Here is a 14721-nt window from a genome sequence, read left to right as displayed (position 1 = left end):
AATCATTCTTAACTCATGGCCATACAAAAAAGGTGGTAGGCCGGATTTCACCAGAAGACTATAGTTTGCCTGCACCTGATTTAGAAGATTAGCCTTAAGTCCATGGGTCCAGGAATCTAGTTGGTTTATTTTGCATTCAGCACCACAATATTTCTGTCTGTGTGATCTTGGGCAAGATCCTTAAACTCTCTCTGTCTCAGTACCTTCATCCATTAAGTGGATATAATAGTAGTACTTCTCTTATAGGGTTAAGAGTAGGGGATGATCCAAATTAAACATGGAGAGGGTTTGCGGGGCACTTAGCAGGTCTTCAGTAAGCAATTTTTGGAATTGTCACTGTAACATTTGAGGATCCGATATATTTATTATCATATTGAGTCAATCGACTATTTTCTGTAAAAGCCTCTATTAGCCTAAATTTGGAGGCAGGAGCTTAAGATAACAGTCGAGTCATTACATTTTTTAAACAATAAAGAATCAAGGAGAAAGTTGTACAGAGATCTGACATACCGTCCTTGCAACTTTTTTTCTGCAGTTACATCAAAATAAAACGTGGAAAGAAAAAAAAGTGATGTGTTTCTTTCTAAATAGGAAAATCAAAACTCACCAAATAAACTGGAAAGAAGGATTATTTACACTATAGACAGATTCACTCCAGGGCTCCTTTAAATATGGAAATCCCCTGGCGCAATTAAAACATGATTTGATTTATAAGAATTAAATATACATGCAATATTTTCTGCAGCCTCTGTGCCTAAATGGAAATACCTCTGTACTTAAAATGCTCCCATAACCCTTCAGAGAAGCTCAGCTTTCAGGCATGTATAAAAGCTTTAGGTATTAGCTGTGAAAATATTCTTACATGGATTAGCTCAATGCTAGTCTGTTCAAAACTGCATAACTGTAAAAGCCAGAATCGTCAGGCTTTGGATGAATTTGTCATTTGGAAGCAGTAACCTCCATTGGCAGGGACCACATGGCAACCTCCCAGGTCTCTAAGTAGAACAGAAGTTTGATGCTTATATAATGCTTCATAGGGGACCCTCACGATAGCTCCTCATTGATCCTCAAGGCAGGGTTCATGATAAGGTAAGACTACCACAACAAAGTACCATAGACTGTGTGTCTTCAACAACAGAAATTTATTTTCTCACAGTTATGGAGGCTAGAAGTCTGAGATTAAGGAGTTGGCAGGGTTGATTTCTTCTGAGACCTTTCTCCTTGACTTGTAGACGGCCATCTTCTCCTTTTGTCTTCACACGGTCCTCCCTCTGTGTCTGTGTCCTAATTTCCTTTTCTTATGAGGACATCAGTTATAGGAATTAGGTTCTACCCTAATTTTACCTTAATTACCTCTTTAAAGATGCTATCTCCAAACACAGTCACGTCCTAAGGTACTGGGTGTAGGACTTCAATGTATGAATTTTGAGGGAACACCACTCAGCCCATACAGTAGAGCAGGAGTGCCGTATGTCTTCTTCTGGATGGAAAACCAAGGGTGACCTCTCTAGGATTATGTGATTAGTGTTTTGTGTGCCTTCTTCCCCAGCCTGCCTCCAGAGACTTTGACAGAATAGCTTGGACTAGAAGTGAGGTACGCTTTTTCGTTTGAAATGCTCCAAAGCAAAGGCAAAATTGGTCAAAGGACAAAAGGGGAAAGATCAAAAGTAAATAAATTCTACCTCTTTGCCCACAGAAGTAAACAGACCAGATATATTTCACCATTTTCATTTTTCTTCTAAATATGTGATGACCTAAGGCCTGGTTTACTCTGAGTGCATCTTCGGAGCAGCAGAATCACCCGGGTTGCTGATGGAAATGCAGATTTCCCACCCGCTGAGTCACACTTTTCAGGGCTGGGGCCTGGGAGGGTACACCACTTCAGATTCTCCCAGGTGGTTCTTAAACTCTGGAGGCTTTGAAAACCTCTGATTTAAGGGTGGAAAGAACTCAGGGCATTGAGGTTTGGGGGACTGGCTCTTCTCCAGCGTTTCGCAAAGTATGGTCCCCAGACAACATGAGAACTTGTGAAAGATACAATTTCCCAGACTCCAGCCCAGACCTATGGAATCAGAAACACTGGCAATGGGGCCCAGCATTCCGTGTTTAACCAACCCTCCAGGGGATTCTGGGGATGCAAGTGGTTGTGAGAACCCTGGGTGATACCACCCGCTTTCTTAAAGTCCTGCTCCCACAAGAAAGAAGTCAGCGGGTTTCTGTTTCAGTGAAGTCTCCTTTTCTCCCCAGCTCACAGTTTGTTTTTTCAACCATAATCAGTATTTTCCTACTTTTACTCTAATTAAAAATAAAAAAACTTTAAAAATCATTCAGCAACCATAGAAGCAGGAAGGAGTCACTGAGAAGTGAGCAAAGGTCGAGGAACACAGGTAGCTGGTTTCTCACCTGGAAGTTGCCTCTGATTGATGGTAAGGCTTTTCGTAAATGACATCGTCGTTCTGTGCCTCCTTTTTTTCCATCTATAAAAAAGGCCTAATACTATCTGACCCTTCTTATTAGGGAGGGACCAATGCAGTGTAAATACTCTTCGGTAAATATTGAATAAAAGTTTCTTTTTTTATATGAAATCAAAATATTATTTCCAGTAGTGATGCCTATTACTCTGCAACATTTTCAGTTATGAGTTCAATACATCATAGAAAGAGGGAATAAATATTTTGCCAAAGTCATAATAGTCGCATCTGATAAAAATTGTTCCAAAATTACTTTTTTTTAAAAATAAATTTATTTATTTTATTTATTTACTTTTGGCCTCTGATTCTTTGTTGCTGTGCGCAGCTTTCTCTAGTTGCAGCGAGCGGGGGCTACTCTTCGTTGCGGTGCGCGGGCTTCTCATTGCGGTGGCTTCTCTTGTTGCAGAGCATGGGCTGTAGGCGCGCGGGCTTCAGTAGTTGTGGCACGCAGGCTCAGTAGTTGTGGTTCGCAGGCTCTAGAGCGCAGGCTCAGTAGTTGTGGCGCACGGGCTTAGTTGCTCTGCGGCATGTGGGATCTTCCTGGACCAGGGCTCGAACCCATGTCTCCTGCATTGGCAGGTGGATTCTTAACCACTGTGCCACCAGGGAAGCCCAAAATTACTTTTAAATTTTATTTTTCTCAGCAAGCAAAGTAACTAACCGTGCTGTCTAAGGCTTGGGGTTGATATTCAGAATTATTTCTTTTTCTTTTTCTTGTGTATATAGTTGTTCCTGATCATATGAGTACTAAAAGAGTTGACCTTTTTTTTTTCTGAAAAGCATATGGGGTTCAGCAGGTGTACCCCAGATCACACAGTGGGCACACAGTAGGTCCCAATAGACGGCTGCTGAATGAATGAACTCATAGCCCCATCTTTCCCGAGCCAAGCACTGAAGACAGGAAGGCAGCTCTGTAATGGTCCCCTCTGGGACTTTTTCCCCTCAGCCCTCTTTCTAGAGTTACTAGGTATCAGGAGGGGGAAATTTCCCCCTCCAACCCTCTTGAGTGCTTGTGGTTGGTCTAATAATAAAATTGTCACAAGACAGATGAACAGGAGAAAAAGAAAAAGAAACAAATTTTAATACATGTGCACAGAGGTCTCATAGAAATGGGACCTAAGAAGTGGCCAAAGCAGGCAGCTTTTATACTTTTTAGACAAAAAATGTGTGAGGAATTGACAGCACAAAGAAGCTTAGGCTTTGGATGCTGAATTAGTAAAGAGTCTAAACAGAGTTTGGTTTGAGCTTGGGGTAGTAAATTTAAAAAGTCACAAGATTTGTTGGTGCAGGCTTCTCGGCCCAGAATTCCCTATCTCTGATGATAAGGGTGTCTTTCTACTTCCAGATGCTGGGAGGGCACCTTTCACGTGAGAGATTTATTTCCTGCTTTCAGGGAGGCAGAGAGAAGTTTCAGTATTCTTAAGTAACTTTAATTCAAACTAACCAATATGCCATTGAGGCACATTTTGGGGTGGCACGCCCTGGATCCCATCATAGGACAAGTGACATCCGGAAAGCGGAACTCCAGCAATGATCTCTGTTTTCAAGTGACCCTGGACTAGCACCTCTTAGATGTCTGTGGAGACACAGGGACCATGGGACACACACGGACCTCACACGGCAGGTGCTCCTGAATTCCCATTGGCTCTTAGATGTTTTACAAAGTCTTGTTGTTGTTGTTATTCTTTGGGTCTTTGTTTTTTGCATTTCAACAGAGATAAGAGCATCCTTCCCTAAATCTCCCAGCCCATCTTCATCTTGGAGCTAATGAAGTGAATCAGTCATTCCCAGTTGCTAGGCAATTGGAATGTTTCTTTGACTTTTTTTTTTTTTAATTTAGAAATTATAGGGAGGGCTTAGGCATTTCACTGGACTAGCTTGTAGCCCTGCCTATTTGGTGTTAAAATGGAAGGGCAACCGTTGCAAAACAGCCTTTCTTTTCTTCCTTTAACGTTCTAATTTTATTTCTTGAAAGTGTGACAGGGCGGCCTACCAGAATCCCTTCCCGTAGTTTCTGTCCTCAGTTGCTTCCTGCCTCTGAGCCTAGGTCCCTGGACCCATGGGCACAGGACGATGAGTAAGACATGATTCTTGACCTCTTGGAGTTCAGTGCATCCATGGGGAAGATACTCATTAAATAGACCATTGCAACACAATCTAGAAAAGCAGAGGAGGGAAGCTGAACCTGGCCAGGTGGAGGCAAATAGACCCGGTCTCTAGGAGGAGGAGAAGCCAGAGCCCAGTGGGAAGGGAGGGGAGTTATCTCAGGGGGGAGGACGGGCTTCCTGGGAGAGGACCACCCTGTGCCAAGGCCTGGAGGGGTGAAACCGCACCCTCGTTCCAGTTGGTTTGTGTCCAAGTTCTTCACGTAAGGGTTGGCAGCAGAGTAAAACAAAATGTAGGGAGTTTCCCCTTCCTGTCTGTGGTAGGAAACACCCCTGCTGGGCTTCTCCTTGCCCCTCCAGGGGCCAGGAGTGGTCCTCTACCCAGTGGGGAGTCTGCAGGTGAGAAGGAAGAGTTGGGCTGCCCCATCTGAGGTATGGATCCTGGCTCACCCTCCCCCACTGGAGATGCCAAATCCAGCCCGAGAGCGGCCGTCGGGACCCACATCTTGCCAGAATTTAGGATGCTGACGATCATGGCCCTCTGATTAGCAAGTGAGCGTGACAGGCTTTGGAAAAAGCTCTGATGATCCCGAGATCATGGTCTGTCACATGGATCCCAGTGCCTGCAGCTGCAGATAGAGTCATCAACCTTCCAGGAAACGGACGGCCAGGCTCCCCAGGTTTCACTTAAACTGGATGAGTCAACCTTCAAAGAACCAGAAAAGAGGAGGAAACAAGTGTGAACTGTAGGCATGCAAATTCCCAGCTATAAACAAGGGACAGAAAGGTTGGTTGGGAAAAGCACTATTTTTAGCAAAGAAAATAGAAATGAAGAGGTCTTTAAAAACATAATAATTCAATCATATTCATTAATCCCTCTGAGGGCCAGGTATTTTGCTAGGAGCTGGGGATAAAAGGATGAGTATGATTTGGCTCTGATCCAGGGGGATTCTCGGTAGCTAAGACTGATATGTAAATAAAGAGTTGTAATACTGCGTATCAAAGGATCTACTAGGGAGATTTTTTTTTTTAAGTGTGATAGGAGCATAGAAGATGGAGTAATTAATTAACTCCTGGGGACTGGGAAGAGAGGAGGTGACACTTAATGCAGAAGGGTTGGGGGTAGGGGAGAACCACTTCTTTTATTTTCAGTTGAACCACATATAATTGCCAATGTCAACCCTATTTGACATAAGAAAGGTCAATTTCATATGGTTTAACCTAACAGTAAGAGCAGGAATAGGATAGAGGTTTCATCCCGTCCACTGACACTGATCTAATGACAGTAACTGCCTAGAAACTGTGTTAAGAATGATCCTGAGGATTCCAGGCTAATGGGAAAGGACACTATTGAAATTGATGAATGGTTTCTCCTGGTTAAGGAATGGGTGGATAGTGGTATAATTTGAACATAGTTGCCATCCTTAACTTCTAAGGAGGTTTATAAAGCAAAGGCACGGAAGTCTGAGAAATACAGGACGTTGCGATGGTTATAGACAGTTCATGGTTGTTGGAGTGTCTATGTTGGGGGGCAGATCAAAGACTCAGTTTGGGAGACTCATTAGAAAGTTCAGTCCATGCTATATCACAAAGTGCCTCTTTAAAAAAAATTTTATTGGAGTATAGTTGATTTACAACGTTGTATTACTTTCTGCTGTATAGCAAAGTGATTCAGTTATACATATACATATATCCACTCTTTTTTAGATTCTTTTTCCATATAGTTTATCACAAAGTGCCTTGAATGACCTTGTCAACACTCCTCATACTGCTGTTTGTACCCTATTATCTAATTGACTGACTTTTTTAAACAGACACACATTACTGACCCCCACCCAAAAAACACATGGAGGTTACAGTGTTCTCTGCCGCTTTGGTTTTGTTTAATTCAAAGCTTTCTTGTAAGAAAAGGTCACAAAGTACTAACAGAACATACAATAAGTACGTTGCAAATTAAATTGGAGGATGTTTTCAGGTAAAATAAAAACCAAGTCCTGTGACGGTATGGATTTTATTTTACAAAGGTCAAAATCATTGCATAAGGACTTTTTTTTTTTTTTTTTTTTTTTTACTACAAAGAGGGCATCCAAAGTTATTTCAGTCTATTTTCTCAGAATCCACAGCATAAGAAAATTAGGATAGCATCATTATGCACTTCCAGGATTTCGTTTTCTAGAGAGAATCTGTGTTGTGTCCCAGTGGGATTCACTAAATTACAGAGCATAGTATTGAAAATTGACCCTAAGGTTTTTAACTGCACAATACTGAAATGCCTTTCTGGATATGTTTTTGCTACAATTATATTTTTCTTTGGAAACCTAGGCACCCCAAGAAACTTCAGATCTCATTTTTAAAGTGGTTTTTAACCAGGGAGCTTTCTCACAATCCGCCTGCCTGGGTCCCCTTCTCCCCAGAAGATTCTGATCTGGTAGCTTTCTGTATTTCCTATAGAAATATTAGTTTCTTCTAAGATTTCTAGCACTGATCACAAGCTTACAGGCAACCCCTGCAAAATCAGGAGCTTCCCTGATGAAGCAGAATAGAGGCTAGGACATGTCTTTTCTCGTGGGTATCCTGCCTCCTGTGGGTTGATTTCGGACCCTGTGCCCCATGATCTGGGTGTGTTTAGTTTGTTTGCTCTTAATCCCTATACTATGCCAGTTTCCTGCCAGAAGTGGAAAAACCTACTGAATAGAAATTAGAACATGTGAAGTCTCCTCTTACACGTTGCAATAAATTATATTTAAATAAAGTAGAAAGAAGAAAGAACTATCAGTTTAGCAAAGGTTGATTGTGACTCAGGCCCATCCAGACTCTCAATATATTGACTGTCAGAGAGGGTTAGTTAATTTCACTCTTCTATCCAGGCTTTTGTAGGAGGAGGAGAAAGAGGGGGGCTCTTCTCCAGCTATAAGCATGGCATAGCAGGTTAAATGTGAGAACAATTAGGGGGGATCCCTTCAGATAGAACTTCTGTCAATGGGCTACTTCTCCTTGTCAAAGATTGGATGGAACTGGCCGACCTCGTGTTGTGGGAAGGGTGAGGTGGCTTAGGGATTTTAACAGTCTTTGTTTTGCCTGGACATAATGTATAGAATCTAGAGAAACACAGGGAACACAGGGTAGAATTTGAGGAAACCTTTTCAGTCCTCCTCATGTGACTCCTCTATTTTGGCTCAATACCTGAAGGATGGTGGTCCTGGAGACCCCCTTTGGAACAGCATCTGGTTTTGAAGTTCAGAAAAGATTCCTGTCTCTTAATGCTATTGTATGGCAGCCCCTCTCTATTTGGCAAACCTCCCTCTCACTCTAGAGGTTCTAACTCCCCTTTCTTGACATTGGGAAAGATACCAAAGGATTGCAGAACCCCTCCCAAGGGGCAAGTCTCCAAGGATATAGGTGAGTTGACTGGAAGTCAGGGCGATTTCTCCCAGGAGATTGCTTCACAGCGGCTGTGATGACAGAAGAAAGCAGAAACAAATGGAGGCGGCTGACCTTGCCCAGCCAGGGAAGGGGACAGAAACCACAGGAGCCCGTTTCTATCATCAGTAACACGCTTACAAGTCCCCAAAGGTCTCTCTCATTCTTCTCAAACCCTTTGCGTTTGAGCTTCGCGGCAGCAGGAGAACAGAACTGATACCCTGAAGATTCCCTAACCTGGTCATCTTTGGAGTGGGTGTTATTCACAAGATGTCATAGGTTGAGGCGCTATCTCAGGATTCCACCACTCTTCCCTGCTATCAAATTCCATGTTGCAAGGATAAGCCCGAGGCCCTTTGCTGTAAATCAGGGAGAGGAGGTCATCACTGCAGTGCAGCAGTGGTCCGCAGGCTTAGGAAGCAGCTGCCTGCTGGAAGGCAGAGAGCTTCAGGGAAGAAACTGGAAATGCAGAAGCCAAAAGTGGTCTCACCCGAGTCCAGTATGGGTCCAGGGTGGGTCCCAGGGATGGCCAAGTTGCTTTTATTTTTTCCCTGCCTTACTTCTGTTCTTCCTCTGAAGAACTGATTCAGAAAAACTAAAATGGGGGAGAGGAAAAGTTTTCTTTAAACATATCGATGCATGCGCTTACCATTTATTCAGTGATTATTACATGCCAGCCCCTGTGTTGGGCACCTCTCCAGTAATACGATTCATAACCCTTCCTGGTGATAGGTATATTCACCCCCATTTTCCAGATGGGAATCCCGAGGCACAGAGAGGTACAGTGACTTATCAAGATCACACAGCTAAGTAATATCTGAGTCAAGCTTGTTGCCCAGTTCTCTGTGATATTTCTAAAGCTCCCTTTTGATTATGCCATGCTGCCTGCATTCCTGATCTGAAACCAGACCCCACTACCCAAACCCCATGTGCAAAAGAATGACATGTGTGTGGTGGGCTGGGCGGGTGGGCTCCTACCAATCCCCTTTGGCTAAGGCAGGGGGCTTCCCTGGGTGTCCCCATCCTGCGCTCGGGCGTGTGGCTGTGTTTTCATTTCTCTGCCTTTCTCGTTTGCGTTGCCGTGATCTCCCAGGTGTAGCATGCCTGTCCCCCAACCAGATACCATCTCTCTCTCTCTCTTCCGTAGGCACCGTGCTGTTGTGCCAGGCAAACCAGGAGGGATCTTCCATGTACAGTGCCCCCAGCTCACTTGTATATACCTCCGCAAGTAAGCCCGCTCTCGTGGCTCTTTTTGTTTTGTGACATAAGTCTGAGTCCAATCACCTTCCCTGCCATGTAAGTTCTCTCCCACTCCCGCTGCACCACCCTCCCTTGCTGCTCTCTGTGAGGTGAAGCTGACTCTCATAAGCATGTCTCTGGTTTTCCCTGTTGCCGTAGCATCTAACCCCTCTGCTCATGTCTGAATCCTCACTTCCCAGCTGTCCCAGCCATTCGTCGTTAGACCTTTGTCAGGATTGGGGCCAAAGGATGGGACGTGGGGCTTTGGGTTGGGGGCAGGGGGATGGGAGGTGGGGGGGACATAGTTCGTTGCCTGCCTTCTATCACAGCTTTGCAAATCGATACGAAAATAATTGAAATAAAATATGCAGGCCATCCAAGTGGCACCCTACCCTAGCAAAAGGTGCTTGGTTGGTGATCTTGGGCACAGTTTTCTCATTGTGGGAAATATTACTAGCCCGTGGCCAGTGACTTGTTTGCAAGGCTGTTATCATCCTTTGTGATTCCACTAAGGAGGAAGAAATAAAAGAAAAATGTGGTTCTCCCCCATTTAACTGGGGGGGGGGGCGGAAATAATAATTAGAAAAGCACTTTAATAGATATAGCCATGAATTGCTAGGGGGAGGAGACCAAAAATAAATATGGAACAGAGATCACAGTGTTGGCCGGAAAAAATCAAGGATTTCTCTGCCTGGGATGGATCCTCTGGAGTGGAGAATGCCCCGCCCCCACCCCAATTCCCAGAGCAGGTTGCAGAATTACAAGTTCTAGCTGAGTCCACCGTGGTTCTCCAGCTCGTTTGCCCCTCCTCAAAGTCCCCTGGCACAGCCGAGACCTTACCCTCTATTTCATACAGTGCGTCTACACCCTGGCGAATCCCCATAACTGCCAAATGGGTCCTCGTTGGGATTGGTGATCAAAAGTGAGTCCGGGGGCCAGAGGGAAGGTGGGCTGCTTCTGAGATCAGCTAGAGGAGGGGGCAGGTGGAGAGCAGAGGCAACGGCCTCAGGGTAATTAAGAGGATGAGAGACAAGAGGGGAATCTTCACCATGTACCAAGATCTAGCATCTCAATTCCCAAAGACTGAGACAACTCAAACCCTTCGCTGCGGGGGCAAAGGTTAGAAGCAGTCACAGGGAAGCCAAAAGCATCATGGTTATGAGAAACCCGAGGGTCCCTGAAGTCATCGGGTCATGGGAGTAGCCAGTTGTTTCTCCCAAGCAGAGTATAATCTTCAGCAGAAGCTTTGACATTCCTTAAATGCAAGGTATTTTTCCGTGTCCCCAAGACGCCAAAATCTAACCATACTGGCGAGAAATGGTCCTTTCTGAATTTATGAATGTTGTCCCATTTGGGCCAGTGTAAATTATTTGCATATGTCTCCTAGAACTAGAAAGCTACTGCCCATGTTCACAGGCTCGACCTTGTTTAATCCTCAAAATCTGCACCAGGTAGGTATCATAATGTTTGCTTTACAGCTGAGGAAATGGAGGGCAATGAGAAGTGGAATGATTCACCCAGGATCACACAGCCAGGATATGGTAGATTTGTTTTTTGAACTTGGTGAGATTAATCAACTTTTGTCTGCTTTTCGGGCTCTGTTTGACTCTAAATCTCATCATCTTTCCATTGTAAATACCTGTCCCTCCTTCTCCATTAATGTTATTTTCCGTAGGAGAGAGGGTGACCCAAACTCACCATAGTGTTAGACCCAGAGTATTATTTGGGGTTTTCTCTAACATTGTTGTCCTACAGAACTGTATAGAATGAAGTGTTTTATATCTGCACAGTTCAGTACACATGCTCGTGGGACCGAGGCACAGAATTTTTAATTTCATTTAATTTTACTTAATGTTACTCTAATTAGCCACCTGGGGCTGATGGCTACCATCTTGGACAGCGTGGCTCTCTACGATTATATGCTGTATGTATATTTCACTTTTCTTTATAGAAGTGAACAAAACAAATTAACTCCAAAAAAGGGCTAGTTTGGATTGGTATAGCTATTCTAAAGTGACTTGGGGAAAATGTGTGTCATAAATGCCAAGAATGGAAATACGTCACAAATTCTCCAAATTAAAATAGGTAGAGCATACAGAGAGAATACAATCAGCTAAAGCAGGGATCAGCAAACCACAGCCCAAGGGCCAAATCCAGCCCCCAGCCTGTTTTTGTAACACTGGTGAGCTAAGAATGGGCTTCTTAGATTTTTCAAAGGATTAAAAAACAAAACAAAAACAAAAAATAATATGTGACAGACGTAGGTGGCCCACAGAAGCCTAAAATACTGACATTCTGGCTCTTTACAGAAAAAAGGTGTGCTGATCTCTGATTTAAAAGGTCCATTTTATTATTACAAACCCAAAAGGGCAATATCATATCGCTCTTTATAATTAGACTTCTCTTCCTGAGTTTCAAAGTTAAAATTTATAATAATTATAGAAACTGTGTCGTGTGTCCAACACCCTTCATTTTTAAATTGCACAATCCATCATATTACCTACGCAGTTTTCATCCTATTATTTTCACTTATTATCATGTCATATGTACTTTATGAAAATATGTTAATGGCCTCATAATAACCTATTGTTTAATGATATTATATTTTAATCTATCCACCCACTGCGTTGTTGGGTACTTAGGTTGATAGCAATTTTTCAAAAATATTAAGGAAAATAAATGTCCTTGTATACACTTTGTATATAATAGTTTTAAGGAAAACGATTAAATAGCTAATAACAAAGCAAAACAAAAACTAGTTTCTTGCAATAAGGATCTTCGCTTGTCAATTCCTTAAGCAACAGTATTCAGTTTGACAAGCTCAATTGGTATTTTGTAAGGACAGCCGACCCTGAGACCCTTCCTGCTCCACTTGGGTTCCCAGGGGTGTGAGATCGTTTCCATCTTGAGGCAATGGTGCTGAGTGTAAAGATGATCCATCCCTCCCTAAGACACATCGCTAAGGTTTCCTTTCTGCTCTAGTTCTCAGGGTCAGCAATGCCTTTTGGAACTAGACTGTTGGCAGTTAGCTGGCTTCTTTGGAATACTCACTTATATTTTCTCTTCCAGATTAAGGTGTATATCCTAGTACAAAGTCACACCGTATTGTCTATAAATAATTCAGCCAGAAAGTAAAGGTTCATTTTTACACGCACACACACACACAGTCTGGGGACCCACACGTAGGGTCACCTAAGATTCTTTTCCTTTCTCCAGGTCTGATAGACACAGGGCTGAGAGCCACGTGCCTTGTCTTGGAAGTCTGAATGGCATGGCCTCTTTTTCTCTAAGAATCCAGCCTTCTTCCCCAAAGCTGAGGCTCCCTTACGTCTCAGCAATTTTTTTAGGCTACACCAGTGTTTCAACTTGAAAATGCATGTTTCTCATTTTTATCTAACAGTCGTGCTCCAGAAGCCAGGTGTGTGTAAATTACACTTTTGTCAATGGGATCCTATGTGTTTACGGACTTTCAGGATTAATCCTGAGTTTGTGCTTTTTTCCATGGATCTTTAGCTGGCCTTGGATGTTTTGACTTAAATTGCCCCTCTGCCTAGCAGAATAGCTAATCATCTGTAAATAACACCCTTAAATGCAGTAGGAGAGTTGGTTTTTAAAGGAACCCTGCTGAATTAGTCTGTAATGAAAATAATTCCTACTGAAGTTAACTGTTTTTTAAGATGCATTTTTGCATAATGGGTTTTTCCCCCTTTAAGTGAATCATCCTCATAACATGATCCAGAACATGAAAGCATTAAGAGAAAGATTTTCACTCAGAGCTCAATATCAATACAACCGAATCCCATAGATTTTTCCCATCACATTCCCACTGAGTCCAGTATTTCCTCCTTTTCCCCAAACTTTACCCTCATGTGAAACCCCAGTTCAAATTGTGGTCCCAGAATATCCTCTTACTTGTCCTAATAAACCACTTCCATCCACAGTGTATCAGATTTAAATGAAGTCTGATCAAAACTGTGGAGAATTAGGCAAGATCACCTTGGACCAAAAAATTTAATATTAATATTTTGTCTAAAAAATATTAACCTTTAATCTACTAAGTTAAACTAATTAAATAAAATTATTTTATCGATTTTCAAATAAATGTAATTAATTAATTAACATTGTGCTTTGCTTTGAGTAGCAAACAATGTAGCCCCTCAACAGAGATGTTTGGTGAAAGTGGGGTCAGGGCTGGGGACCTGCTCAGTGCCCACTCCTTCCTAGGGCCAGGGGTCTGGAGGCTCCTTCTGTCAGGGGAAGGGCATCAGCTATATTATTGTCTGCAGTGTTTGCATATATCAAGTGGTTGCTTATGTCAAAAAAGGCTTCAGGGGCTTCCCTGGTGGCGCAGTGGTTGAGAATCTGCCTGCTATTGCAGGGGACACGGGTTCGAGCCCTGGTCTGGGAGGATCCCACATGCCACAGAGCAACTGGGCCCATGAGCCACAATTACTGAGCCTGTGCATCTGGAGCCTGTGCTCCGCAACAAGAGAGGCCGCGATAGTGTAAAGCCCGTGCACTGCGATGAAGAGTGGCCCCCGCTTGCCGCAACTAGAGAAAGCCCTCGCACAGAAACGAAGACCCAACACAGACAAAAATAAATAAATAAAATAAAATTTAAAAATTAAAAAAAAAAAAGATAGCATCATGTAATGGCAATTCTATAAAAAAAAAAAAGGCTTCAGGCTGAGAGTTCATTAGTCTTTTCCAAATAATCCAAAACAATGGTAAGTTTAGATAAATGTAAATTTGAGTAGATGTATTAAATATTAACAAAATCAAATATACTTACAGCAGATTATTTCTCTGTTAAACAATTATACACTTGAGAAAAATTTGAGCTAGTTCACCTATAACAAATCTGATCCAAGAAAATGCCTGAATCTGAAATCATGGTGGTGTTCAACTAATTGAAAAACCTCCCTGCAAATCAAGCACTAACATTTGTGAGTAGTGAATTCCTCCATCTTCTAAAGTTCTTCAGGTTATTATTCGACAGATCTTGGGAGCTCTTAAATTTATTTTCTTTTGGTTTAGTGCATCTTCAGGCATCCTTAGACCTGACCTAAGAAAAAAACAGCTTAAGGCAGAAATAGGGAGGTAAGGAGCATATCACCTTTCTTCACCTTTCTTTCAAATGAAGACATTACCTCCATTTTTTTTTTAAACGTCTCTTTTTAAATTTATTTGTTTATTTTTGGCTGTGTTGAGTCTTAGTTTCTGTGCGAGGGCTTTCTCCAGTTGCGGCGAGCGGGGGCCACTCTTCATCGCGGTGCGCAGGCCTCTCACTGTCGCGGCCTCTCTTGTTGCGGAGCACAAGCTCCAGACATGCAGGCTCAGTAGTTGTGGCTCACGGGCCCAGTTGCTCCGCGGTAGGTGGGATCTTCCCGGACCAGGGCTTGAAACTGCGTCCCCTGCATCAGCAGGCAGACTCTCAACCACTGCGCCACCAGGGAAGCCCAAGACATTACCTCCATTTTACTTAG

At 43.0% G+C, this 14721-nt stretch overlaps 1 protein-coding gene across 18 annotated transcripts in view; it reads left to right on the top strand.

Moving 5' to 3' along the window:
• The window catches only part of RBFOX1 (RNA binding fox-1 homolog 1), a 1515726-nt gene that overhangs the window by 1421681 nt on the left and 79324 nt on the right, over positions 1–14721 (top strand). For 10 of the 18 annotated variants that reach the window (XM_057529150.1, XM_057529151.1, XM_057529153.1 and 7 more), the window contains one exon: positions 9144–9224. The exons of 5 other annotated variants lie outside the window; for them this stretch is intronic. In XM_057529150.1, coding sequence (XP_057385133.1) covers positions 9144–9224 — 81 coding nt within the window. Of the gene's footprint in view, positions 1–8751; positions 8776–9143; positions 9225–14721 lie in introns of all 18 variants that reach the window. 3 more of the 18 variants (XM_057529152.1, XM_057529163.1, XM_057529164.1) reach the window with 1 other exon arrangement.

This window comes from Balaenoptera acutorostrata, chromosome 15 (assembly GCF_949987535.1).
Source record: "Balaenoptera acutorostrata chromosome 15, mBalAcu1.1, whole genome shotgun sequence".
Classification (NCBI taxonomy): Eukaryota; Metazoa; Chordata; class Mammalia; order Artiodactyla; family Balaenopteridae; genus Balaenoptera; species Balaenoptera acutorostrata.
This window is presented reverse-complemented; position numbering and strand designations above follow the sequence as displayed.